This window comes from Halichoerus grypus, chromosome 7 (genome assembly GCF_964656455.1).
Source record: "Halichoerus grypus chromosome 7, mHalGry1.hap1.1, whole genome shotgun sequence".
NCBI lineage: Eukaryota > Metazoa > Chordata > Mammalia > Carnivora > Phocidae > Halichoerus > Halichoerus grypus.
In genome coordinates this window covers 155,047,765-155,074,217 of record NC_135718.1, presented here as the reverse complement: position 1 = coordinate 155,074,217, position 26,453 = coordinate 155,047,765, and the positions used below count along the sequence as shown (strand labels likewise).

At 57.8% G+C, this 26,453-nt stretch overlaps 4 protein-coding genes and 2 long non-coding RNA genes across 12 annotated transcripts; 4 read left to right on the top strand and 2 right to left on the bottom strand.

Annotated features, from left to right (window-relative positions):
* Positions 1-120: 120 nt before the first annotated feature.
* SHC1 (SHC adaptor protein 1) lies at positions 121-10,197 on the bottom strand. Of its 3 annotated transcripts, XM_078078604.1 has the most exons (13): positions 10,040-10,197; positions 6,589-6,756; positions 5,940-6,010; positions 5,361-5,424; positions 5,116-5,235; positions 4,821-4,874; positions 4,596-4,647; positions 4,321-4,447; positions 3,172-3,370; positions 3,008-3,077; positions 2,793-2,927; positions 2,397-2,635; positions 121-1,658 (listed from the first exon to the last, which is right to left on the bottom strand). In XM_078078604.1, the coding sequence occupies exons 2-13, from the start codon at positions 6,751-6,753 to the stop codon at positions 1,530-1,532; spliced, it is 1,425 nt and encodes a 474-aa protein (XP_077934730.1). In that variant the 5' UTR covers positions 6,754-6,756; positions 10,040-10,197; the 3' UTR covers positions 121-1,529. The 3 variants fall into 3 exon arrangements, with proteins under 3 accessions (XP_077934730.1, XP_035955822.1, XP_035955821.1); XM_036099929.2 differs by lacking the exon at positions 10,040-10,197 and having other exon boundaries at positions 2,793-2,924; positions 6,589-8,124; XM_036099928.2 differs by lacking the exon at positions 10,040-10,197 and having other exon boundaries at positions 6,589-8,123.
* A 259-nt stretch (positions 10,198-10,456) lies between these two features.
* CKS1B (CDC28 protein kinase regulatory subunit 1B) lies at positions 10,457-13,535 on the top strand. The gene is made up of 3 exons (XM_036099942.2): positions 10,457-10,595; positions 12,305-12,432; positions 13,020-13,535. The coding sequence occupies exons 1-3, from the start codon at positions 10,537-10,539 to the stop codon at positions 13,070-13,072; spliced, it is 240 nt and encodes a 79-aa protein (XP_035955835.1). The 5' UTR covers positions 10,457-10,536; the 3' UTR covers positions 13,073-13,535.
* A 2,865-nt stretch (positions 13,536-16,400) lies between these two features.
* FLAD1 (flavin adenine dinucleotide synthetase 1) lies at positions 16,401-22,003 on the top strand. Of its 2 annotated transcripts, XM_036099934.2 has the most exons (8): positions 16,405-16,458; positions 16,945-17,138; positions 18,749-19,493; positions 20,021-20,168; positions 20,626-20,724; positions 20,800-20,989; positions 21,621-21,694; positions 21,788-22,003. In XM_036099934.2, the coding sequence occupies exons 2-8, from the start codon at positions 17,058-17,060 to the stop codon at positions 21,921-21,923; spliced, it is 1,473 nt and encodes a 490-aa protein (XP_035955827.1). In that variant the 5' UTR covers positions 16,405-16,458; positions 16,945-17,057; the 3' UTR covers positions 21,924-22,003. The 2 variants fall into 2 exon arrangements, with proteins under 2 accessions (XP_077934722.1, XP_035955827.1); XM_078078596.1 differs by lacking the exon at positions 20,626-20,724 and having other exon boundaries at positions 16,401-16,458.
* On the top strand, positions 17,146-18,737 carry LOC144382646 (uncharacterized). 3 transcript variants are annotated; one of them, XR_013450039.1, is made up of 3 exons: positions 17,146-17,485; positions 18,023-18,210; positions 18,616-18,737. It is a non-coding gene; the product is annotated as an uncharacterized LOC144382646 (long non-coding RNA). The 3 variants fall into 3 exon arrangements; XR_013450040.1 differs by lacking the exon at positions 18,023-18,210; XR_013450038.1 differs by lacking the exons at positions 17,146-17,485; positions 18,023-18,210 and adding an exon at positions 18,217-18,451.
* Positions 18,113-20,630, bottom strand: LOC144382647 (uncharacterized). Its single transcript, XR_013450041.1, has 2 exons — positions 20,416-20,630; positions 18,113-19,782 (listed from the first exon to the last, which is right to left on the bottom strand). It is a non-coding gene; the product is annotated as an uncharacterized LOC144382647 (long non-coding RNA).
* Positions 22,004-22,326: 323 nt separating the features above from the next.
* LENEP (lens epithelial protein) lies at positions 22,327-23,167 on the top strand. 2 transcript variants are annotated; one of them, XM_036099943.2, is made up of 2 exons: positions 22,327-22,694; positions 22,793-23,167. In XM_036099943.2, the coding sequence occupies exon 1, from the start codon at positions 22,465-22,467 to the stop codon at positions 22,654-22,656; it is 192 nt and encodes a 63-aa protein (XP_035955836.1). In that variant the 5' UTR covers positions 22,327-22,464; the 3' UTR covers positions 22,657-22,694; positions 22,793-23,167. The 2 variants fall into 2 exon arrangements, with proteins under 2 accessions (XP_035955836.1, XP_035955837.1); XM_036099944.2 differs by having other exon boundaries at positions 22,773-23,167.
* Positions 23,168-26,453: the final 3,286 nt, after the last annotated feature.

The window sequence follows — 26,453 nt, the reverse complement described above, 5'->3', positions numbered from 1 at the left end:
CGGCCGAGGGGGTGCGCGGCGCGGGCGGGGACACGTCCTGCGGGAGGGGCCGCCCCCCGCCCCCGACGGGGTGGAAGCGGCGACCGAGCACGGGCAGCAACAGGGACCACGAAGCCGAGGTACAAGAAATAGGGACTTTAATGAAGAGGATTTCCCTTTGGTATAGTGAGGCCCGTGGAGACACCGTGCCAAACGAAACGGAAAGGCCAGGACCGAGACCTACACTCGCAGCGGCAGGACGGGCTCCGGGGCTCCGGGCCGGCGGGGCGGCGCAGGCGGCCTCTGCCAGGGCCTGTCGCTGCAGGTGTGAAGCTGCTCACACCCGTGGGGCCTCCCCGCTTCGCTCCGTCTAGTCCTAGCCCACGATCTGCTGCTCAGAGCCCCAGGTCTCTGCTAGAAGAGAGAATGCTGTCGGGCCCAGCTGCCTCAAAGGCTGGGAGGAGGAAAATGCCAATCATTGTAAAAGGGCTTTGAAAAGTCAGAGGTGACGTGTACACGTAATTGATTATTGTCATTTTGTGCTCAAGATAAGCCATGGAAAACAAGGAAAATAAATCTACAGCCCTAAAATATATGCATATAAAATAAATGCCTTCCCAAATCTACAGATGGTATTTGGGGATTGTCTACTGCTTTCGTCTCGATGCCCCCGTTCCTGCCTCCACAAATCCACCTGGGAGAGTTACCAGTTAAGGAGGCCCGAATCCAGTCACCACCCCCCCACCCCAGTAGGAGGAGGCAGGGACCAAGGACCATGCTTTGGCTGTAGAGTATAATATGCATGCAACATTGGGGAGGGGGGAGACGACTTACGAAATGTATATACAGACCCCTTGAGGGGTCCATCCCCCCGCTGGCCAGAAAGGGGAGCTCTGAGGCAATCTCTAAGGGTTGCCTATCCCCAGGGAGAAGGGACAGCTGCCATTCCTGCCTCTGTTCTCCCAACCCAAACTGGAGGGGGTGCTGAGCAAGGAGAGGACAGGGTCCCAGAAGCCAAGTAGGTGTCAGCACCCCCACCCTCGACCTCAGGGGCTCAAAAACTCTTTGCATAAAATATCTTCAGACCTAGGAGATGGTCAAAGGCACAAAGTTTAACCACTGGGAGGGAGGGTTGTTGAGAGGGGTCTGGGGTACCCTGAGCCCAGGGGTAGACCAAAGGCGTGATTCATTCCCCCTTCCCTGGAAAGGTGATTGCTCCATTAGGCCTTTCTCACTTCAAGGAGGCATGCTGCCTAGGCCTCAAGCACCCGCCTTCTTGGGGAAGGGGGTATCAGATTGGCACAGGAAAGGCCCAGGGAAGGGAGCCACTCTGTACAGTAATACTTTGGTAAGGTTCGGGGAGAAACAGGGTTCTACCCCAGGCTTCTGACAAACCCTCCCATTCAGCTGCATGCTGAACTGTGTCCACATTATCCCTGGCTCCAAGGCAAGGCCAAGCCCACAGAACGCTCCCAAATGAGGTCCTGAGAACCAAGGAATAGGGTGGAAGGGGTGGGAGGGCCCCTTCGGGGAGAAAGCACTGAGACGGATCACAGCTTCCGCCCCACGGGCTGCTGCAGACAGAGTTCACTGCCCGCAGAGATGATGGGCAAGTGATTGTCCACGTGGTAGCTGATGAGGTGGCTGACGCTCTCAAAGCGGTGATCCTTTGTCCGAACCTGAGGAGTCAATTCAGGTGAGGAGTCAAGTAAGACCTCTGCCCCCAGGACTACAGAAACTGGAATATTTAAGAGGGTTGAGCAAGGAGAAAAAGACCGCGACGGGAGTGCTGTCAGTCCAGATCATTGAGGCTTCTCTAGAAAGGAAATCCACAGCTAGCTCTGGAAGTGGGCAGAGAGGACATCAGCCCCAGAAACTGAGAAGCTGGGGGATATCTACTCTCCTGACCGAGAAGGTGGCATGTCTCAGAGGAGGACACACACTACGAAAAAGATGGGGAAGGCAGGCTGGGGTTGCTGCAGAAAAGAGCCCAAAGTTAGGAGGGACAGTGGGGCGGGGCAAATAGGCGACAGGACACCGAGCTGAGCCCTGAGTCTGGAGATGCTGGGGAGGTCCCTGGCTCCTCTTGGAAAAGGAGACTTGGGGTTTCTAGGCTCTAGCCATCCAACACTGGGCATCACCACCTCTCCAGGATGGTTTCCTTGTTTGTCAGAAGAGGGGCTCAGGCAAGCTGAACACCTTCTAGCTCAGATGCAGTCAGGGCTGGGGAATTGAGGACTGAAAGGAACAGAGCTCGGGCTCAGGGGTATGAGAAGGGAAGGACGCCATCCCGCTGGGAAGGGTGCCCATATTCACATGCCAAGCAGGGAAAGTGGGAGGCAGCAAGGGGAGATGCATGGCTATGCAGGAGCCCTTTCTGCCCCCCCCGCCCCAACACACACCCCTGCTCCACTCACCACACCCTCTGGGTCCACCAGCAGCAGGTGCTTGGGCTGCCCACTCTGCAAGCCAGTGAGCACATACTGTCCCGGCGTGGTTGTGCTCTCCCGCACCAGGAAGTCCCCGTTGAGCTGCAACAGAGCCTCAGCCTCCCGCCGGCTCAGCTTCCCGTGGAACCAGGGCTCCCCTCGGAGCTGCTCAGCCATGGCCACGGCCTGGACAGGCGGAGGCACCCGAAGGGCATCTTCGAAGGGCTCTGGGGGTTCAGAGAGGGGGCTAAGAGAGGCAGCTGGCACAACACAGGCCAGGACCCAGACCTTCAGGGAGCGGAGGCCTGGAAGGAGAGAGCAAGGCAGAAGAGGAGGACCCGAATAGAAAGACGGAGATGCAGAAAAGGAGAGAGGAGCACTCACTCATGTCAAAGAGGTCTCGGGGTGTGCTGCCATTGATGGCAGGATTGGGGGGCCCAGCCCCACCCCCTGCTTGCCGGGCCTTGTCTAGGTTCTGGACGTTGACATAGGAAGGATCATCAAAGAGCTCTTTACCTGCTGAGGAAAGGGAGGCATCACAGTGACCCCAGCCCTGCCTCCTGCACCCCTGCCCCTACACCTCCCCGCTCCCTTCACACCTGGGCAGGGTGGTGGAGGTGGCATCTGTTTGCGAATTTCTGGGTCTCCCCCGACAGGCTGCCCCACTGGCTGCAGGGACAAAAATAAGATGAGACCAGAAGCCCAAACCAGCCACTCCCATCCCAGATCCCAGGCCCAGCCCACCTCCATCCAAGTAACTTACCAGCGTTGCTCCCAGGTGGCTGGGGGTCTGGCCAATGGGTGGAGTGGGTCGAGCAGCCCCCAGGGGGGCTCCTTCCCGAAGCCTCATGTCCACCACTCCCCCAAGAGGGGGTTCCTTCCCGGGGAAGTCATTATAGTACTGGTGGTCAGGTGGCTCTTCCTCCTCCTCATCCCAAGCTGAGCCATCAAAACCAGCCATCCTGAGAGGAACAGGAGGGAGGGAGGGCACAGACAGTGGCCATGGGCCGGGCACTTCCTGCACAGCGGGCCTGAGGCTGGCTGTTCTCTACAACAGCCGTTCCATCCTCCCGGGAGCCCTGCAAGGTAGCTATTACCTCCTTCCCCAGTGATAGAAGAGAGATGAGGGTCAGAGGTGGAGAAATTTGCCTGTGGTTTCACAATTAAAGGGTGGCGGAGCTGAGTTGTAACATCAGATTTGATTTTAGAGTTCATGCCCTTGATTATCATGCTATCTCCCAATAGAGAGGAGAAGCACAAGGAAGCAAGAAGGGATGTGCTCCAGAATAGTTTAATCTCCTCTAAATACTCAATAGCTACCGGCCTTAAGCTGGGAAAGAAAGGTAGAGCTCTCAGAAAAAAGACAGCCTCCCTCACCCAAATTCTTTTTTTTTTTTTTTTAAAGATTTTTTTTTTTTTTTTTATTTGACAGAGAGATACACAGCGAGAGAGGGAACACAAGCAGAGGGAGTGGGAGAGGGAGAAGCAGGCTTCCCGTGGAGCAGGGAGCCCAATGTGGAGCTCGATTCCAGGACCCTGGGATCATGACCTGAGCCAAAGGCAGACGCTTAACGACTGAGCCACCCAGGCGCCCCTCCCTCACCCAAATTCTTGATGGCTCCTACAGGCAGGAAAATGAAAAACTAAGGATGGAGAAATGAGTGAGAGAGACAGGCCGGCAGCGCGGCGGCCCGGCACGCGAGAGCAAGAGCGGGCCCGCAGCAGACAGGGCCTGGCCAGACTTTCCTGACAGCCACAGGAAACGCAAGAATAGCAGGAAGTGGGAGACACGCACACAGGTTATTTTCACCCCGACCCTCTCTGGGCTCGAGTGTGAGCAGTGGAGCACACCTGCTTTCTCCGTTCGGGCCTGGGGCCCAGAAGCTGCCCCTCACCCTCCGCACCCGCTCACCTGTCATGAGGGGTGACCAGCTTGGGCGGGTTCCTGAGGTATTGTTTGAAGCGCAACTCGAAGGCCTGGCCGATGGTGCTGATGACATCCTGAGCGAGCCCTTCGGGACACTCCAGGATGTGGCAGGCTGGGGGCACAGCAGAGGCGGCCTGCTGGGAGGAGGAGCGGCCAGGGGCCCTCGTCTTCCCGGCAGGAGCCCCTGCTTAGCTCCCCAGGTCCTGCTCACCTGCCTCTCGGACAGCTGGCCCCACCCAGCGCTCCCCACCGCGCCTCACCTCTCTGATTCACCGGGTCTTTGGCAACATAGGCGACGTACTCAGCTGTGTCCTGGGGTGGGCAGGGTCAGAAGCAGCCCCTTAGCTCAGTTTTACAGCCCACCTCACCCCTGACCCCTACACAACCCAGGCCTTTCCAGACACCACTTCGATCCCAGCACACCCTCTTTTCCAGCTGGTGTGGCCCCTACTCTTCCCACCCCCCCGCCCTGTTCCCCAACTCACCGGGTCCCCACCGGACGCAAACGAGATAGACTGCATGTGGTGATTGGCGATGATCTGAGGGTTAGTGCAGGGGACAGAGAAAGGAGGGAACGGCATGGGTCAGGCAGCCCTGCGGCACCTGGGCACCCCCAGCCCCGCCCCACAGCCCTGGAGTGTCAGTCCCACCCTTTTGGCTTCTTAGCCCAGGTCCTCCTAAGCTCCTCCTTCCTTCCTGTCTTAGCTCCTGGCCCTGTGACCAGGTCCCGGCTCAGCCCTCCCAACAGTGTGTCTGGCCCCCTCACCCAACCCCACCAACCTGTTTGCAGTCTGCGGCCATAAGGTTGAGGCTGCTGGTGGAGACGGTGAGAGTGATTGGCATCCCTGCAAATTTCAGGTTACTCCTCCCCAGGATGGAACTGAGCGGGCGGCTACAGGGCTGGGGAAGGGCCCAAGGATCTCAGAAGCTGGGGGTTCCCCACACCAGGAATCCCCCACCCTCTGCCTTTTGGCCCGCTCCCCCACATTTCCCAGCAGCACACCCAGCCCCATCGGCCCAGGTACCTTTCTCCTCCTTGTCGCCCCCTTGGCACCAGGCACAGCCTCACACACCAGACTGATGGCCTCCCTGGGGAGAAAGAGGTCCTTAGACCTAGAGCCTGCCTCCCACTCAGCTGGGGCTGCCACAGGGCAGGGGGAGGGGAAGACCAGGCCAGACTCCAGGGGCACTCCAGGCTCTTTGTCGTGGTGGATTGAATTAAGGGCCTTTAATATTTGATGACACGGAGAGGCCACTTCCTGGCTGATTGGGTTAGGGCCTCAGTGGGTCTGGCCCCACCCCCTTCCAGCTACCAAACGTCCCATTCCCTTCCCAAAGGCAGCAGCAACCTTCCACCCACCCTGTTCTGTACTCAGGCTCCAGCTGCCGGCTGGCTCTGCTACCTCCCCCACCACTCACAGGACTGGACAAGTAAGAAGGGTCCAGACCAGAGGGGCCTCTTTTCATTCAGACTTAGACTCCCTCCCCTCACTTTCTCTCAATCCCCTTCACCTAAAGATAAGCCATGGCGAGCAAGCGACCGAGACCCAGTCCCCCGCTCCCCTCACCAATCCAGGACCCCCCCGTCCGCCCCCCCCACTCACCTGGTGACCTGGGTGCGGGTGTTGAAGTCCAAGGCACGCATTGACTGCAGGACCTCCACACAGCCCATGTACTGCGGGAGGGACGGAGGGGGACAGTCAGCCGCCTCCCCCCACCCCTTCACAAGGAGCCCCGGGCCTCTTCCCTCTGGGCTCCCTAAAGGAAGAGTAAAGACGAAGAAGTTTTGCCGGCTGCCTGCGGCTACACCCCTCTACATGCAAGATCAGAGGAAAGGGCAAGCTAGGAGGGCCTCGAGCATCTGGGAGGAGAATGTGGGGGGCAGTGACGGGCACTGGGGGTGGGGGGGCGGGAGGGGGGTGGAGTGATATCCCCAGAGGGAGGAGGCTGGGGTACACAATCAAGACTCACTCATTCCAACACTTACTAAGGGCCTGCAATGTGCTGGGCTTTGTGCTAAGCATGGTGGGGGGGGGGGTGTCACAAGAAGGAAGGGGCCCAGGCAGAGTTGGAAGGGGAGGGGCCGCAGAAGCAGCGAAGAAGCTAGTAAGGTATGAGAAACAGGACCCTGAAACCAAGGGAGGTGCTGGGAAGAGCAGAAAACAAGAGGCTCGGGTAAGGCTGGAGTGAGCAGAGGAACCGGAGGGGTCCGGGAGGGAGGAGGGAGGAGGGAATGGGAGGATGTTCACTCACCCGAACCAGATAGGAAACCCCGGGTCCCATGACTTTGTCGTTGGGATGCAGCCAGCCCCGCGTGGGCTTATTGACAAAGCTCCCGTGGCGGGTCCACTCCTCGCCCCCCAGCTGGCCCCCTTCCACCCGAGTCCTGCGCCCGCCGCCTCCACTCAGCTTGTTCATGTCCTGGAGGAGGGGCAGGGGGCCTGAGTCTGGCATGGCCGCCCCTACGATCCCCTCCCCATCCTCAGCTGCCCTTCCTGGCTCCCCCTTTGGCCCCGGGCGCCCCCCAGCTGGGTTGGCCAGCTTCAGGTTGCTCATCCGGGGGAAGAAGGAGCACAGGGTAGTGGGACTATCATCCCCAGGCAGAGGTGGCAGGATGGGCCCCAGGGACGAGGCCGATGGGGAAGGCAGCTCCTCCGGTGGGGTGGACCCTGAAGCCCCTTCCTCCAGCGATGACAGAGACTCATTCCGAAGTGGGTTGTACTTGGGCTTGGGGGGCAGGAGATCCATGGCTGCTGTGAGAGGGAGGCTGCTGCCCAGCCCGGCCCCCCTGCCAGTCAGGGCAAGGGGGCCAGGCAGGGGGCATCCCCAGGCCCTTAGTCTGACCGGACCTCTATGGCCCAGGGATCTCAAGGATCCTGGGGAGGGTGAGGGACAAGAGGCGCCAGCACCCCCGGCTCAGACCCAGATAGTTTCAGGCCCCATCCCCGCCCAGCGTGGAGCCTCTTCTCTGGCTGAGAAGAGAACAGGCTGGACCCAGAGCTGCCTGGCTCCTCCCCAGGGGCGGAGAGCTAAGGCCAGAGACCAATCCCGAGGACAGTGCTGACTCACAGGCTGTAAGGGGCTAAGCCCCCACCACAGCCCCAGCCTAGAACTCTGGCAGGGATAGAGCTCTCCATGCACCACCACCCCCTCCCGCCCCCAGACAAACCACCAGTAATCTGGGGAGGAGTAAAGTGGGGGTGGGAGGGAAGGATGTAGGAATGAGAAGGAAAGGAGGGAAATAAGAGGAGGTCTGGATCAATCCACACAGGACATGGGCAGGCCAAAGGGAGCAGGAAGCTGCAGGAGGGTAGGGGGAATGAGAGAGGAAACAGAGGGAGCTGGGGGTGGAAAAGGGAGGGGATCCCTGAGCTCAGCACTTTCCTTCCTGTCCTGGTGGAACACGCAAATGCCCCCCTCCTCCAGGCCAGGCCACCCCTAGCAACACCACAGTCGGGTGGTGGCCCCAGGGAGCCTGGGCCATTAGCACCCTCTGCTACCACGGCTGTGGACAGGAGGGTAAGAGTAGGGGAAAGGATGGAAGTGGTCCCAGCGGACGCAGAGAGGGGCCAAGAGGAAGAGCAAAGCTGGAGAAGTAAAGGGAACGAGGTCCAACCTGGGTGGCGCACCAGGCAGGAGCTGGGGCAGAGGACAGGCTGATGGTGCCCTACCACGGCACCCACCATGCCAAGGAGCAGCGGCCCCCAGCCAAGCACTCTTCTGTGCCCCCTTCCACAGGCCGAGTCAGCAAAGCAAGCTGTCAGGGGCGGCTGGGTGGAGAGGTGGCAGGGCTCTGACCTGCCAGACAGGTTCATACCCCTCCTCTTGCAGTGGTGGCTAGGGAAGGTGCAGGGTCCACCACGGAGCACAGTGCCCCCCAACGGCAGGGGCAGAGTCTGGCTGGAGGAGATGGGAGAGTGAAACAATTCTCCAAGAGAAGTGGGGGCTACAGGCTACCAAAGGATAGAGGGGGCAGAAGACAAATCTGTGCCAAGGGTGCCAGGGGTGGGCTGGGGCTGGACACAGGGAACAGCCCCACCGATCCCTTCCGCACGAGGCTCCCAGACACAGCTCTGCTAAAGGGGGCCTTGGAGGAAGGGGCAAAGTCACCAAACAAAAAGTAGTAGAAGATACATACAATCCCCACGATCACTTTGGGATTACCTATTCTTAAACTCCAGAAGATACAAAGACGCAAACTATAGTCATTGATAATACTAGCATTTAAATCGTGTTAGATACTGTGCTAAAACTCTTTCCCCGGGTCTTCGTCACTCCATTTCCTCAGGCCTTCAGCCCTCAGGCCTAGAGAGATTGAGGAAGGGGTTTTGCCCTGGCCTCGCACCGCCCCCTCCTCCCCACACAGGCCAGGACGTCCTCCTCCTGCGGGAGCCCGCACAGTCCAGAGGCAGGGAACAACCAACAGGTGTGGGCGTTTGGAAGGAAAGAAAGAGGAAGTCGGGCTCTTTAAATTTGCATAGGAAAGGAGCTTGCCTACTGTGAGTCGGGGTGGCTGGGTGTGGGGGAGAAGCTGCTCGTGGCTTCTCGGCCCAGCAGGGAGGAGGAGGCAAGTAGCAGGAAATGGCGAAAGCCTCGGGAATGTTTCCAGAAGGGAAAGCTGGGCGAGCGGGACCAGAAGGAATGCCCAGACAAGAACTCTGGTTAGGGGGCGGAGAAGAGCCAAAGAAACGGTGGAGGCTGGGGAGTCCCTTCCAAAAAAAAAATCAAACAGCAAAAAGGTCACTGTCCCCTCCACCCACGCCAAGCCACCGTTTTCTGGCAGCAGAGAACTTTCGCCCGTGTCGCACCCGCAGGTCACACGCGAACAAGCCCACGGCCCTACCAGGTCCCGAGGTGCGGGTGTGAGACCTACAGCTGTCTCTGGGGCGGAGTCGGTCCTGAGCAGGGAAACTCCGAGGCTGGGAACCCAGGAGAAAGCCCCTCTCCCCGTCTCGCGCCAAACCCCAAGTCCAGCCCCCTTCCAGCGGGCCCACCCTTGGCAGGGGGCAGGGGGAGGTAGAGGGCTGCCTCGGCCCTCGCACTGCTCAGAACCGGGCGGGGCACTTTGACTTCCCACCTGCCGGAGCAGGAGGGCTCGGGAGAGCTGGGCCCGAGGCCCAAGCGAGAAAAGGGAACTCTGTCTGCAAGGGGTTTGGGGACCCAAGACAGCGCTTCTGAGGAGGGGACCCGGGTCCCACTCGGAACGTTCCCGAGGGGGCGTGGCCCCTAGGTCGCGTGCACCGGGGACTTCCAGGAGGCGAGGCCCCCCGCACGGCCCGACGTGGTCAGGGAAGGGGCGGGGCCTCGGGCGGGGCCCCTGGGGAGGCGTGGCCTCCCGCGCCCGGCCTGTCCGCCGAGGGGCGGGGCTCTGGCCTTCTGGGAGATAGGCTTTTTGATGGACCCGTCGCCAGGAGGCGGGGTCTCGGGGAATTGGAAGAACTACCGTCAGGTTTCTCGCAGTAGGGCTTGGAAACATGTCCGGGGGTGGGACTTCCAGGAAAGCTGGGCGGCAGGGTGGGGTCGTGGACAATAAACAGAAAACAAATCGGGGTTCGGGGAGCCCCCTGAAGATGGGGGTGGGACTTCCGGGGAGGGGGTCTCAGGGGGCGGGACTTACAAATGAAGACCGGAAGTAGGGTCCCGGGAGAGGGGTTCCGGGGTGGAGGAGTGGGTCATCTAAGGAGAGGGAGAAGACCCAACTCACCAGGGCCTCATGGAGTCTCCGCACCGCACCGCGGCTCGATTTGGTTCCGGATCACGCCACTGCCTCCTTAGCTGGCCGTTCCAACTTTCTCCCCGGCCTGGCCTCCTTGAAGAAACTTTATTGCACTCACTTCCGGCCTCACTAACCCCTGACCCTCTACCTCAGCGTCCCTCCTTCAGCCGTCCCACTTTCCCGAATCCGCCAATGGCAGCGCGAGAACGCGCACGGGGGCAGGGATAGCCAATTAGAGGCGTATTTTTTTACCTACGCTAGTCCTTGACGAACGTAAAAGTACACTCCAATAAGGACTCGAGGAGAAGGAACTCTAAGCCAATCCGAGGCTTGAAGGTGGAGTTGTCCCGCCTTAAATCAAAGGGACCAATAGGAAGCGCGGGCGGCGTGTTTGAAAGCGAGGCCAAAGTGGGTGGGAGCGCGTGCTGCTGGGAGTTGTTTGGAGGTTGGCGGCGCGGGCCTGACGGTCCTCAGACTGAGCGATCATGTCGCACAAACAGATTTACTATTCGGACAAATATGACGACGAGGAGTTCGAGTACCGGTTAGTGCCGGCGCGGGGGCCATAACGAGGTCGTGAACTTTGACAAGTGAAGGCTGAATCGACAGGACCGACGCAAGCGCGAGAGACTCACGGGACGCGGACGGGGACGATCGCGGGGAGCGCAGGGCGCATGCGCGAGGGCCTGGCGGCGCGGGGGCGCGCAGACCCGGCGAACTCCGAGTCGGCTGGGAGCGGGGCAGCGGGGCAGCGGGCGGAGGGGGCGTGGCTAGAGTTCTGGCTGACCCCCTCCACCCTGACGGGGTTCTGGAGCGTTCTCTGAGCTTCCCCCGGCATGTCGAACTTTGCCTTGGGGAGCCTGCTGCGAAGAGGTGGCCGCAGCGGCGCTGGAGGATTCCTGGAAAGGGGGCGTGGGCGTGCGGGCTTGTTGCGGGGAGGGCTTGGAGGAAAGACGGCGGGGGCCTGCTAGATGCCCGTGATGTCTGATCCGGCGTCGGGGTGCCGCAGCGCGAGCACAGCCCACGGCCCCTGCCGCCCCCGACCCGAGAGTCGGAGCAGAGCCTGCCGGGCTTCGGGAGGAGGCGGTGGGGCTGTGCTGGGGTCAGGGACCGGTGTGGGGCATAGCACCGGCCGCGGGCTTGCGTCTGACAGATGCAGCGCGGCGATTCTAGGCCGGAAATCGCGGGGAGCGAGGATTTTGCCCCAGTCGGCATTGCAGGCATTCAGTGTGACGCTCACACCGCCTGCCTGGGGGGTGTCTGGCTTTCTACCTTGAAGAACATAGAACGGAAACTTTCCAGGCTCGTGTTCCTTTTCCAGCCGAGTGCGGGGCTCCGGGGACTCGGTGTGTGCTGACCCGTACGGGACCGTGGGCCCGTTAGCCTTCTTTTCCACGTCTGAACTCCGCCAAGTAAATTCTGTGCTTACCACCTCTTTGCAGGGTTAGGAAGTTGTAAGTCGTGCGGTGCTGTCTTGGTGGCGGTGGTTGCGAGGGTTTGTTGGTGGGTTTGTGTGTCTGATCTGATTAGGTATGGAAGGCCGTCCCCGTGCCGGGGGCTTGTCCGTTGAATGGAAGCTATCTTCGCAAAGGCACAATTCTAGTCTAAATATGTGAAGAGTCTCCGCTACTAGTACAGAGAGCGTCTAGTGTATTTTCACTGAGCACGATGGAGTCTATCTGGATTAGCCCAATTCATGTCAGAGTAATAATTTTTTACCATGAAAGGAGACATCCTTGGTTAGGAGAACATGGGGTTTCCCAAAAGAAGTCTCATGGCAACTCTCTTCAAAGTTAGGAAGATGAGATCGAGGGTAGATTTTGGAGGGTGAGACATTTCCATTTCATCCTTTGTGACGGCTCTCCCACACAGCGCTCCATAAGAGGCCTTTCTTTGCAAAACCAATCCTTTTCAAAATTACTTTTAATTATTAACACTGTGTGTGCTATGGGGCTGCCCTTATAGCGTTCTAGAGTAATAAGCAGACTGAGCTCCAGGAAGGCAGGAAAACAGGTGCTTGTTCATTTGAGTTAGTCGTTAGTCATTAATGTGTGCTTTTTAACATACTTTGGTGAGGATTTACATAACTGGCCTTTATTTCTAGCTGCCTCTACCCCACAATAAGATTATATAAACTCCCTACCATCAGAAACCGATTTTTTTCTTTTTTTTCCTCAGCTTTGTATGCAAGCTCTTCATACTGCACCCTGTACTGATGTGAATTCTCCCCATCTTTCCATGTTTCTCTTACAGGCATGTCATGTTGCCCAAGGACATCGCCAAGCTGGTCCCTAAAACCCATCTGATGTCTGAATCGGAATGGAGAAATCTTGGCGTTCAGCAGAGTCAGGGATGGGTCCATTACATGATCCACGAACCAGGTTGGTGCGATGTCTGAAAGCAACGATGGAGGGCTCCTTCACTGAGGGAAAGACAGAGTGATGAGATCGTATAACCCAGAGAAATGGGGGGGATGGTAAGGGTGCTTTATTGGTTCCTCACCAGCCATCTAGAAAAACTGGAGTGACCAAAAATAAAAGGAAAGTATCTGGGAAGTTCAGAGACAACCTGTCCCTGAAAAACCTCCTTTAATCTTTAGTTCAGTCTGAGTGTGCCCTTTTTTTTCTTAAGGCCACATATACCCTGGTAGAGGGTTCCTGCATCATTCTCCATCAGAAAGTGAATTCTTGGATGTGTTCCAAATAAGCCAAGGAAAGTATATTTCTTGATAAGACACCAGACCCCAAGCTGCCAGGCAAAACTAATAAAGGCCCCCCGGGGCTGTACAAACATAGCGAGGGAACTGACGCTAACCGCTCTCGGCTTGGCAGACAGGCCCAGCTTGTGGGTCTGCTTCTAAGGCCATATGCTTAAATCTTAATTTAGTCATAAAGATCTGAGTGGGTGATATCTGGGAAGTGCAGAGACCAGTGCGAGCGTGTCTCTTCGATTTCACTCACTCTTTCAGAACCTCACATCTTGTTGTTCCGACGGCCACTGCCCAAGAAGCCGAAGAAATGAAGCTGGCCGCCACTTCCAGCCTCGAGCTTTACACAGCTGTCCTTGCTTGCTAACATCTTCCTGATAACATCATTATGTTGCCTTCTTGTTTCTCACTTTGATATTTAAAGGATGTTCAGTCCACTGTTTGAATGTGCTGCTGACTGCTTTGCTCGAGCAGAGCCGACAGCACCATGGCCCAGCCAGATGAGCGCTCTTCGGGCTGCAGCCTCAGCTGAGTGTCACCCCAGAAACCATGCTGATCTCTGTACCCAGCAGAACACACTTGGTAGGTGGAGGAAGCATCTGAGAATAAGGCCGTGGCTGTTACAGGGATTGTGTAAACTTGCTGTTTTGTTTTGTTTCTTGCCAGGTGTTGTATGTATGGTGGTTTGTTTCAATATACTGGAAACTTTTCATTTTATTCAAGAAATCTGTTCCATGTTAAAAAGCCTTGATTAAAGAGGAAGTTTTTATAATCTAATTCTTTAATTGTAAAGGTTTTTTTCCCTTCTCAGGGTGCACATTACACTCAGTATCATGTTTCTGATTATATTCCCTTCAGTCAGATAATGAAGTTCAGCTCTTTGCTGATAATGAGGCTTATTTCAACATTCAGGTAACTGGTTTTTAATCTACTTTAAGCAGACTTTCTGTCAAACTTCTGAAATATATGTTGCTCTTGTTAGCCTGAGGTAGAGGTTATGTAGAGACATCATCTCATCAAAACAAATTAACCATTTCCTACAGTCAGGGATGCTGCCTTTAACGCAGTCCTGGTATTTGAAGGGCACAAGAGGGTGCTCCTGTGCCCCACTTCTGCCCAGCCTAAGGCTCTGGCAGACCTGTGGCCTGTTAACTGTTGGCGGCGGGGGGGGGGGGGGGGGGGACACAACAACGTGGGCTGTTTTTTAGTGGCTGGTGCTGATGCCTAAGTCATTCCTTAGCGATATTGCCTTAATTGGTCTGGGGTGTGGCCTGGATGTGGGAATTTCAAGCATTTTTATGCAGGTAATCGGAGTATTAACCTTTGAGAAAACAGGTGTAAGCTGTAGTTGTTCAAGAAAACATTTCTCCAGGGTGTCCCTGGTTGGCTCAATTGGTGGAGCGGGCAGACTCTTGATCTCCGGGTTGCAGAGTTCCAGCCCCATGTTGGGTGGAGATAATAACAGGAGTGCTAAATAAAGGACATGAAGCTTCTCCCTGTCTTCCACCCATTTCTTCTTATGGCGGTAGTTCAGCGGTGGTGCCTAATGCAGCAGCATCGCCATCACTGGGACCTTGTTAGAGATGCAAGTTATTGGACTCTACCTTAGACCTACTGAATCAGGAACTCTGAGGATTGGGCCTAGCAATGTTTTAACAAGCTCTCCAGGTGATTCTGGCGACCACTCAAGCTTGAGAACCCACTGATAAAGAATTGGACCAGAGCTTTTTTGTGGGAGGGGTGGTCAAATATTAAATCTTTAAAAAAATAAATAAAAATAGGGGCGCCTGGGTGGCTCAGTCAGTTAAGCGTCTGCCTTTTGCTCAGGTCCTGATCCCGGGGTCCTGGGATCGAGCCCCAAGTGGGGCTCCCTGCTCAGCGGGAAGTCTGCTTCTCCCTCTGCCTGCCCCTTCCCCTGTTTGTGCTCTCTCTGTCAAATAAATAAAAACTTTAAAATAAAAATAAAAGAGGGCGCCTGGGTGGCTCAGTCGGTTAAGCGACTGCCTTCGGCTCAGGTCATGATCCTGGAGTCCCGGGATCGAGTCCCGCATCGGGCTCCCGGCTCAGCGGGGAGTCTGCTTCTCCCTCTGACCCTCCTCTCTCTCGTGCTCTCTGTCTCTCATTCTCTCTCTCACAAATAAATAAATAAAATCTTTAAAAAAAATAAAATAAAATAAAAATAAAAGAATGTTTTAGGGGGCTCCTGGGTGGCTCAGTTGGGTGTCTGCCTCGGCTCCGGTGGTCATGCCAGGTCCTGGGATCAAGCCCTACATCAGCGTCCCTGCTTAGCGGGGAGCCTGCTTCTTCCTCTGCCTGCCACTCACCCTGCTTATGCGCTCTCTCTCTCCCTCTCTCTCTGTCAAATAAATAAAATCTTTAAAAAAAATTTTTTTTTTAGGGGCACCTGGCTGGCTCAGTCCATAGAGCATGCAACTCTTGATCTTGGGGTTGTTGAAAAAAAACAGGGCTTATTACTTGAGAAAGAACAGTCTAGAAGCCTGGCTCTTCCTTTCACTTTAGCGTTTTGTGGTTGCTGTGTGGCGTCTCTTGACTTTTCTTAGCCTGTTACCCATCTGTGAAATGGGCATCATCTATCTTGGGTTTTAGGAGAGTAAAATGAGGGTGGGTGTGGTTCAGCTGTTCTCCAAGTGATGAATGAATTTTAGAGGTTTACTACAGAAAACATAGTCTAGAGACCAGGAGCATCAGCATGACAGGAGAGCTTGTTAAATGCAGATCTCAGGCTCCCACCCCAAACCACCTGAATGAGGGAGATTTAATCAGCCTATTAAGAAGGCCCCAAATGGGGGCACCTGGCTTGCGCAGTCGGTAGAGCATGGGACTCTGGGTCGTGAGTTCAAGCTGCACCTTGGGCATAGAGATTACTTATAAAAAAATTTTTTAAAAGGTCCCAGATCAAACATTTAAATTTAAGAAGCACTTTTAGACCAAAGGCAACTGAAATGAGAATAAGCTAGAATGATGTGAGAATCCGAGGTGGACACACGGCCGGTCCTAGTCGGCTGCCCTCACTTGTACCTGTAAGACCAATAATTGGGCAAAGGTGATGTTCAAACTGAGCACTATCCTGGAGCAAGGGGGGGCAAGGCTTTTTCTAGTCAACAGGGTTAAGTATATAGCTTTATCGTTTATAACAGGTGAATGAAAGCTCACCTCCAAGATCTGCCTACCTCAGGCAGTGCTGACTCTTGGTGTCCCTACAACTTGCGTGCGCTACGGTATAAATCCCTCTGGCAGCAGCCCCTGCGCCTAGAATTAGGGTTAGTGCCCGACAGCACGTGCACACAAGAATTTGAAAACAGAAGTGAGAGTCACGCCTCCCTTTACTTGCAGCCGCAGAGAGCGCACCCCAAAGTCCTTGGAGCACCGCCCACCACCGCCCCTTCCGCCCCCCGCCCGCGGCCCCGCCCCGCCCCGCCCGCGCCCGGCCCCCGCAGTTCCGGGTGGGGGTGACCACGTGCTTGTCGCCAATGACAACCCGGCGCTCCTCCCGCCCCCTGGCTACGGCGGGCGAGCGACAGCCGCCTGCACCAATGGGCCCTTGGAGGTCGTCTGAGCGACAGCCGAGGTGACCAACTGCTGTGAGCAGGTGCTGGTGTGGGGCGGGACTCTGCGTGCGGACGCCGCCCGGGACGTGCGGGAGCAGAGGGCACGAGCCGGGGAAGGGCCCGAGAGGCAGGTGGGGACCTGGGAGAGCGGGGCGGGCTGCAGCGCGGCGGGGGGACGGGACTCCAGACCAGGAAGGGTGCCGGCACCTGCGGGAGAGGCGCCTGAGCTCCGTTCCGGGTCGGAGCGGCGGGGGGGAGGGGGGGTCGTTTAAAAGGGGTCGAGACACTTAAAGGAACAGGTGCCCCGAAGAGGGGAGGTATTTAAAGGTGCAGATGGCCGAGCTCGAGCCGACTAGAGGAGCCGAGCTCGGCGCACAGAAGACATATTCAAAGGGGTAGGTGCTCGGGAGAGCAGGACATTTTAAGGAGACTAGAGCCAAGCTTAGAAGACATGTGAAGAGGCCAGGGCTGGGGTTTCCTAGAGGCAGGGATAAAGGGGTCTCTTGTCAAGGGCCTGGCGAGGTCTTCCTCTAAGGAAGAACGTGCACTCCTGCTCTCCCCCATTGTCCTCTCTGGCTCCTCCAGGTTCCCTTGACCCCAGACCCCCCTGTTTTCAGGCTATGGCCCCCAGTGCCCTGTAGACCTGGCGCGACTCCCATGCTTTCGACCCCTATTTGGGGCCCTGGGTGGCTCCTGGAGGGCCTTGCCGAGGGGCAGAGAAGGCAGGACCATGGCATCTAGGGCCTTTGAACCTCCCCCAGGGCGCAGCGTGACGGCGGGCATCATCATTGTTGGAGATGAGATCCTCAAGGTGTGTCTGGGACAGAAGAGGGGGAGGGTGCGGCATTCTCCTGCCCTTCAGAGCCTGCTGCACATTGTGTTGAGGGGAGGCAGCCAGGGTGGGAGCCCCGTTGCTGCAGGAGGGTGCTCGAGTGAGTCCAACCTATTAGAGGGAAAGTGACCCTTTGTTCTTTCAGTTACTCTGTTGAAAACTTGTAGCAAAGTTGCTATAATTTGCCAAGCCGTGTGTAGGGGTAGGAGGGGCTTTTCAGAAATGACAGGGAGTCCACCGGGTAAAAGAGGTGTGGTGCATGTGCTATAATCGAAGAGTTCCAGCCAGCCTGTTGGGAAGACGGCCCAAGGCATTCAGCAGAATGAGTAAGCAAAATAGAGGGAAAGTACTAGATAGAAGAAATCCCTTCTGAACAATCAGGGAAGTCTTATGAGAGGTCCTGGCAGGCATGAGGTTTGTAATAGCAATATTGACCCCTGTTTTTTTAGTGCTTCCTGGGGTCTGGCAGTGTGCTGATTATGTCACATATACTTACTAATCCTTAGCACATTTGCAGGAGGTTTGATACTTTTATTATAAATCTCAGTTAAGGGCGCCTGGGTGGCTCAGTTGTTAAGCTTCTGCCTTCTGCTCAGGTCATGATCCCGGGGTCCTGGGATCGAGCCCCGCATCGGGCTCCCTGCTCGGCGGGAAGCCTGCTCCTCCCTCTCCCACTCCTGCTGCTTGTGTTCCTGCTCTCGCTAACTCTGTTTCGGTCAAATAAATAAAATCTTTAATAAATAAATAAATAAATAAACAAAGAGATCTCAGTTAATAGATTATGAGACTGAGAAGCTTGCCCAAGGTTACAGAGCTCGGGAGTGGTAGAGCTGGGATTCCAACCCGATTCTCTCTTCCTCCAGAGTAACCCTTACCCACTAAGCCCCCTGTAGAGAAGAAGGAGATGGGGCTGGGAAAGAACATTGGAGACACACCAGAGACAGCCTCAAAAATTCTGCAAAGGAATTTGAACTTTATTCTGTATACATTTGGAAACAACACATGGCTTTTGAGCCCAAGAGTGGTGCAATCACAGTAGCACATTAGAAAGGTTAGTCAGGAGGCCCGGGGCAGAGTGCTGTGACTGGGGGCTGGGAGCCTGGCCAGGGCGCTGTCGCCACTGTCCAGATAAAAGGTGCCAAGGACCTGCGTGGTGGCAGTAGGGACACAGAGAGCAGATGGGGAGACATTTCAGTAGAGGTGACAGCAGAAGGGCCCGACTGGCTGTGGACAGTGTCTGGAGATGCCACTGACCAAAGGGACAACTGCCAGGAACATGGTGGAGATGCCTAGTAAGTACATGGAGCCAGGGAACTGAGCTGTCAGGGTTGGTGAGGAATTGACCACGGAATCCATAAGCGTAGATGAGGTCAAGGTCAAAGTGCAGAGAAGGAGGCTCAGGGTGGATCATGCTCTCCCTGACCGCTCACGTGGATTTTCTCACTCCTGTGCCCAGTCCAGGCGTTTTGGTGGACCCGCAGCGCCCCCCAAGAACACGGTGCCCCGGCACCAGGCAGATGCGGCTGTCGCCCCTTCCCCTTTGCCCTCCATCCCCACGGCATTGACACCGTCCTCATCTCATCTCCCAGGGACACACTCAGGACACCAACACCTACTTTCTGTGCCGGACACTGCGCTCCCTGGGGGTCCAGGTGTGCCGAGTCTCTGTTGTCCCCGATGAGGTCGCCACCATTGCGGCTGAGGTCACTTCTTTCTCCAGCCGCTTCACGCACGTCCTCACAGCAGGGGGCATCGGCCCCACTCACGACGATGTGACCTTCGAGGCCGTAGCACAGGCCTTTGGGGACGAGCTCAAGCCACACCCTGAGCTGGAAGCCGCCGTCAAAGCCCTAGGAGGGAAGGGCTGGGAGAAGCTGTCTCTCGTGCCCTCCTCCGCCCGCCTCCACTACGGCACCGATCCTCGCACCGGCCAGCCCTTCAAACTGCCGCTGGTCTCCGTCCGAAATGTCTACCTCTTCCCAGGCATTCCAGAGCTGCTGCGGAGGGTGCTGGAGGGGCTGAAGGGGCTGTTCCAAAACACAGCCGTGCAGTTCCACCTGCGGGAGCTCTATGTGGCCGCCGACGAGGCCTCTATCGCCCCCATCCTGGCCGAGGCCCAGGCCCACTTTGGCCGCAGGCTCGGCCTGGGTTCCTATCCTGACTGGGGCAGCAACTACTATCAGGTGAAGCTGACGCTGGACTCAGAGGACGAAGGGCCCCTGGAGGAAGGCCTGGCCTACCTGACCGCCCGTCTGCCCCCGGGGTCGCTGGTCCCCTACGTGCCCGACGCTGTGCAGCAGGCCGGTGAGGCCGTGTACAAACTGGCGGGATCAGGTAGGGGCCTGCACGGGGAGGGGCTGCGGGCAGCAGGCCGGGGTGGCTCCCTAGGCCTCAGGAACGCAGGGGCCGTTGGCGGCTGCCTGGAAGTCCGGGAGCCGGTGGCAGATGGCTGCAGGAAACGTGGGCCGCGGGCGTGCCGTCCACAGCACTGTGCTGGGGGGCGTGTCGCTCGACAGGACGGTCGTACACCGTGCCCTTCTGGCCAGTCGCGTGACCAGAAAGGCCCCCGGGCACGAGATGCCAGTGACGAGGGGCCTCCACAGCGGGGAGGTCAGCCCGGGAGCTGGGCGAGAGCAAACAGTGTGATTGGGGAACAGAAGGAAACCAGGGCCCCCAGGGAGAAGACACTGAGGTGGGGCTGAACGGCCGGCGGGGGCACGCTCTGAGCGCATGGGGGAGCCCGGACAGTAGCGACCCACGCTGGGAAGCCACGGAGATGTTAAGCAAGGGCGGCGTGGCCCCCACTGCCCTCCGACGGCCACGTGCCTCTATCTGTTGGCTTCTTGTCCGTCCGCTTGCAGGGTCTTCTCTGGGGGAGAAGGTGGCAGGCGCCCTGCAGACCATCGAGACTGCCCTGGCCCGGTACGACCTCGCCCGCCTCTGCGTGGGCTTCAATGGAGGCAAGGACTGCACGGCGCTCCTGCACCTCTTCCACGCGGCCGTGCAGAGGTGAGCCGACCCCTGGGGGCGAGACCTCAGAGGTGCCTGTCTGCCCTGCTGTCCAGCTCCCCCCGCTAGGAAGCGGGGAGGGAAGGGGCGGCCGGGTGGGGTCTGGGAGGGGGGTGGCCGTGATGACCTCCAGTTCTGTTATTGAGCGTCTGACTTGGGTGTGGCCCTGGGTCTGGACGGGAAGGCCACCCTCCCTGACTGGGCCACAGGGAGGTCACAGTCCTGTTGGGAGGTGACATTTGCATACCTGAAATGGGGCTGTGTGCTCCAGATCTGAGAAGTGAGAGATCAGAAGGGCTTCCCAGAGGAAGTGGGTTCTCGCGGATGGGAGGGACAAGGAGAGCGGAGAACGGGAGGTTGTCCATCCGGGGGCCAAAGAGAACAGTGCGAGCGCTCTGAGAGTACTTCCCTGCCCACCGGCAAGCCTGTGCATTCTCCCCACCCCCGCCCCGCCCAGGAAATGCCCTGAGGCTCAGGAACCCCTGCAGATCCTGTATATCCGCAGCCTCTCCCCCTTCCCGGAGCTGGAACAGTTTCTACAGGACACCATCAAGAGGTACCGTGGGCCTGGAGGCTGGGGCTCCCGGGGGCCCAGTGCCCACTCCTGACCGCAGCACTCTTCCTGCCTCAGGTACAACCTGCACGTCCTGGAGGCTGAGGGCGACATGAAGCAGGCCCTGAGCGAGCTGCAGACGCGGCACCCCCAGCTGGAGGCTGTCCTGATGGGCACCCGCCGCACAGACCCCTACTCCTGCAGCCTCTGCCCGTTCAGCCCCACCGACCCCAGCTGGCCTGCCTTCATGCGCATCAACCCGCTGCTGGTAACGGGGTGGAGGCTGTGGGGCCTCCAGTCTCCCGCTCCCTGTCCATTGTGCGCCCTGGCTTCCCCATGTGGGAGAGGTTGGAGCCTGGGGCTCAGATGAAGAACCCCATCGTCCGAGGGAGGCTGTGCCGTCGGGTCATTCAGCCTTCTGAGCGTTATTTATTGAACACCAAGGGCAAGCTCGTGCTTTCTCCCGCCAGGCCTGTGCTGCCCAGTACAGTGGCCGGTAGCCCCCTAATTATACTCAAAGTGCAGCTTACTAAAATGAAATAAGTAACTACTGAAAACCAGCTAATGGTAGGCTTTAAAAGGATGAATTCTGTGGCATGTGAAAATTCAACATTCAGTTCTTGACTTGCACCAGGCACGTTTCAGGTGTCCCCATGTCAGGCGCCCCTAGGGCCCATTTTCATGGTCTGCTCCCACAGACCCACGCCGTGGGGGGCAGGGGGGCAGGATGCAGGCTTTCTCTTTCACGTTGCGTGGCCTGCAGGGAGCAAGCTGCCCCAGAGAATCAGATAGCCCTCCTCGGGGGCCAAGAAGCAGAAGAGCCCAAGTGGGCCCCTTTCCAGGTGGCAAGGGGTGAGTGAGGAAGAGGGGGACTTTGTGACTCCGCTCTGACCTCCCAGGACTGGACCTACAGAGACATCTGGGACTTCCTGCGTCAGCTGTTTGTCCCGTACTGTATCCTGTATGACCGAGGGTAAGGGTGTTGGGAGACGGTGTGTGGAAGATGTGGAGGTGCAGGGGGACCGAGAGCCACCCCCCACACTTGCCTCCCTTCTCCCGGCTCCAGCTACACCTCGCTGGGGGGCCGGGAGAACACGGTGCGGAACCCCGCCCTGAAGTACCTGAGCCCAGGAGGACAGCCCACCTACCATCCAGCCTACCTACTGGAGAACGAAGACGAGGAGCGCAACTCCCGGACATGACCCCGCAGTCCTGCCGGCTGCCAGAGTGGGGAAGGAGGCGGTCCTGGGGAGTCGCCTGTCAATAAAGTGTGCCTCTCGTGTGCACTGCCCTGGCTGTGTCTTCCTGCTCCGGGGGATGGGGGAAGCAGACGGGGGCTCGGGGCTGGCAGAGCTCCCCCTAAGGGGCCAGGGCGGCGGGCGTGCCGAACAGACTGGACAGGAGTTCACACCGACGGTCCTGAAGGCCAGCCTCACGGGGCGGGGCCCCCCACCACGGGGCAGGGGCTGGGGCTCGGGGCAAGACAGACCAGGCCCCGGGGTCTTGAGACCCAGGCCGGAAGCTGAGCGGGCCTGGCTGCAGAGCATGGAGGACGGAGTGACCAGGCCCTCCCCCTCCTAACCCCAGCCTCCATCCCTGTCCATAGAGGCTGACTCAGCCCGTTCTTGGGCCCAGAACCTTCCCCGTGCTAGCCCTGGGGGGCCTTTGTTCCCAGAGTCATGAGGTCTGAGGGGGTGGGGACGCTGTTGATCCCAGGCCCTGGAGGCGGCTCCAGCAGTCCACATGCAGCCCCGGACGCGGACGCGGCCCCTAGCCCAGTCCCTGCCCTTCTCCTTCCGAAGGGCCCTGCGAGCCCCTGGGCCCTGGGTGCCTGTCATGAAGATGGGCACAGGATGGGAGGGCCTGCAGCAGACTCTGAAGGAGGTGGCCTACATCATGCTATGCTGCTGGTGCATCAAGGAGCTGCTGGATTAATGGCCGGGAAGGGCACCGCGCCCCCCGGCTCGGCTCAGGTGGGCTGGCGGGGGGCGGGGGGCGGGGGGGGGGAACAGGAAGCGTGGCCGCGCCTTGGGCTAGAGCCCGCCTCTCAGCCTCCCGTTCTCTGCCCCAGCGCCCAGCCCAGCCCCCATCAAGACCCCTGGGGCCCGCGATGCTCCTCCGAGGATGGGCCACAGACGCCGCGGGAAGTGCGGCTCCTGCTTCCGGCGTGTGCCAGCTGCCAGACCTGCCTCTCTGGGCGTCCGTTCCCAGCCCCCAGCCCTGGGGCACCCCCGGGGCCCCAGGAAACTGCAGGAGCTAACATTCCTCCAAGCCTGGCACAGTGAGCGCACCAGCCCAGATGGTCGATTTCTCCATACTCTGGTTGTGCCGGGAACGGGCTGCGCCCTAACATCTCTGCTTGAGAATCACTGAACTACGTGTGTACACATACACGTGTATACATACGTATATGCAGATATAAAATAAATAGACCTCGAGGCCTAAAGTCCTAAATGTCTGAAAGGAAATCGGAAAAACTCAGTACTGGAAGGGTCTTGGAGCCAGGGTACAGACCAGGGAGGGAAGAAGGTTGTCCTGGACAGAACAGACTGAAACCCAGGTTTTCTGACTCACTGAGGCCTGGGCGGGGAGGGTGGAGGGTGGAAAGGCCAGGTTCCTCCCAGCTGGTGGATAGGGAGGGGTCCAGCTTGGGTGGGGTCTTCTTCTTGGAGGCCCTGTGCCTTAGGCCGGGAACCCAAATAGAAGAGCTGGTCTGGCCAGCTCCCGCCTCTGAGGATCTTGGGAAGAGCACTGGGCCGATGCTAGTCCGCAGCTCAAAGACGACGTTGGGCCCTGCCCCTCCAGCTCACACAGAGGCTGCAAGAGCAAGGCCTCAGCCTTACCACAGGGCACGGGCGCCAACAGCCAGAAGGAGCCGAGCTCACTCCGCTTCCTCTTGGTGGCCACCGACACCTGCTTTCCCTGACGCCCACCCCTCCACCCAGGGGTAGGTAAATGCGCCATTTACAGCACCTTGCTCACGCTGAGTGGCACGCCCACTCACAGCCCCCCACAGCCTCAGAGCCAGCATGCCGCGGCCCCTCCCTCCTCTCCTGGGACTCTCTCCTCGCTCCCAGGGACCACCTTTCCCCCAACTTTTTCTGAGTTAAGTCCTTTTTCTGTGGGCATGTTGTGTCTCTCTTTGTAAAGGTAACAAAGACCTAGAGTAGGGATTTGTGCTTGTGAGAAGTGACTCCCCCGCCCCCATCCGCCCCCAGTTGTCTTGCCGGCAGTTCGTCAGCTTCGCCAGTCCCTGGAAGAGCATTCCAGAGATAGTCTGTGCACATTCTGCATCTTCAAGTGTCCATTCATTCAGCAAATGTCATTGAGCACCCGCTGTGGGCGGGCCCCGGTGCTTCAATACAGCCGGGATCACAAGAGGCCCCTGTCTCGTGGGCAGACACAGGAAATAAAACATAAGCAAAAAAATACGTGTGGAGATGTTATTAGGTGATAGGTGCTATGGAAAAGAGGAAAGGTTGAGGTGGGGTGGGTGTGGGGCAGGTCCTGGAGGGCCTCACAAGCCGAGCTTCCTGTGGGCTGAAATGAGAAGGCTAACGCCCAGTGTTCCCACTGGCTGCTGTGTGGAGAACAGACTTTGGGGAGCAAGACTGGAACAGGGGAGCCCGACCCGGAGGCCGGAGGCACAGTCTGGGCCCGACACTGGCTCAGAGTAGTGCAGAGAAGTGGCTGCCCCAGGGCGCCTGGGAGGCTCAGCTGTGGGGCATCTGCCCTCAGCTCAGGGTGTGGTCCCAGGGTCCTGGGATCGAGCCCCACGTCGGGCCCCCTGCTCTGCTGGGAGTTGCTTCTCCCTCTCCCACTCCCCCTGCTTGTGTTCCCTCTCGCTGTGTCTCTCTCTGTCAAATAAATAAATAAAATCTTAAAAAAAAAAAAAAGTGGCTGCCCTGAATGCATGTGCATTCTTTTTCTTTTTTTTTAGATTTTCTTAATTTTTTTTTTTTTAAGAGTTTATGTATTTGACACAGAGAGAGACAGCGAGAGAGGGAACACAAGCAGGGGCAGAGGAAGAGGGAGAAGCAGGCTCCTGGCTGAGCAGGAAGCCCAATGCGGGCTCGATCCCAGGACCCTGGGACCATGACGTGAGCCGAAGGCAGATGCTTAACAACTGCGCCACCCAGGCGCCCCCTTAATTTCTTTTTTAAAGATTTTATTTATTTATTTGTCAGAGAGAGAGCACAAGCAGGGGGGAGCAGCAGACTCCCCGCGGAGCAGAGAGCCCGATCAGGGGCTCGATCCCAGGACCCTGGGATCATGACATAAGCCCAAGGCAGACACCTAACCGACTGAGCCCCCAGGCGTCCCAAGATTTTCTTTATTTTTAAGTAATCTCTACACCCAACGTGGGGCGCAAACTCACAACCCCAAGATCAAGAATCACAAGCTCTGGGCACCTGGGTGGCTCAGTCAGTTAAGCGTCCGACTCAATCTCTGCTCAGGTCTTCATCTCAGAGTCCAGAGTTCAAACCCTGCGTTGGGCTGCATGCTGGGCGTGGAGCCTGCTTAAAAAAAAGTCACACGCTCTACAGACTGAGCCAGCCAGGTGCCCCGAGCCCATATGTATTCTTTGAGTTGACAACATGCTCCACATGGCTCCGCATCTTGCTTTTCTCCCTCAGCACGCCCTATACAGGATTCCATATTAGTACACGTGGGGCCTGTCCCCTCTTTCTTGCAGTACTGCAGCTCAAGATTTTTTTTTTTTTAAAGATTTTATTTATTTATTTGACAGAGAGAGACACAGCGAGAGCAGGAACACAAGCAGGGGGAGTGGGAGAGGGAGAAGCAGGCTTCCCGCCGAGCAGGGAGCCCGATGTGGGGCTCGATCCCAGGACCCCGGGATCACGACCTGAGCCAAAGGCAGACGCTTGATGACTGAGCCACCCAGGCGCCCCCCAAGATTATTTTTTTAAGATTTATTTATTTGAGAAAAAGTGCAAGCAGGAGCGGGGTGGGGGAGGGTGCAGAGGGAGAGAATCCCAAGCCGACTCCGGGCTTAATCTCACACCCCTGAGATCACTACCTGAGCCAAAACCAAGAGTCTGACACTTAACCAACTGCACCACCCAGGCGCGCCTCAAGATTATTTTTTATCCCAGCAGCGTGGCAACCCTCCTTAGGCGCCCACATAATCAGGTCACTGCTCTTGCCTGGCCCCTTCAGAGCCCCACCTCACCCCAGGGCACAGTGGTGGGAAGGGGGAAGATCCTGAATCCATCTGGAGAGAGGTTAGCAGTGGATGTGGACATGGAAGTCACCTTCCCGCATGAGTGTGGGGCTCCCGCCTCCCCCCCCAAAACCTGCACCTGCTTGGTCAGCCCCACCCCTGCCTCAAGCTCTGGCCTTCAACCTCCTTTTCCTTTCTTGGGCCCCACTCCCACCCAGCTGGGACGGTGCCTGGAGGTGGATCCTGGAGTCAGAGTTCTGAGCATGAGGGCCTTTGCCAGGGGAGGGGGTGTCTGGCAAAGACCCCCAGGGAAGTGGTGGATGGAGGAAGGCAGGGCCCAGGAAGTGGAAAGAGGGAACAGAGGAGCGACCTGCGGTGGCCAGAGGACGGTGTCAGCTGTCCAGAGAGCCTTGAAGGTGGAGAGGCTGAGGAGAGAGATGGGGAGATCCAGGAAAAGCTTGCGCACCCTCTGAGAGCCCTTCTCACACTACAAAGTGCTTGGAGACTGACACAAGTCCACCTCGGAAGTAGGCAGGGCAAGGGCCAT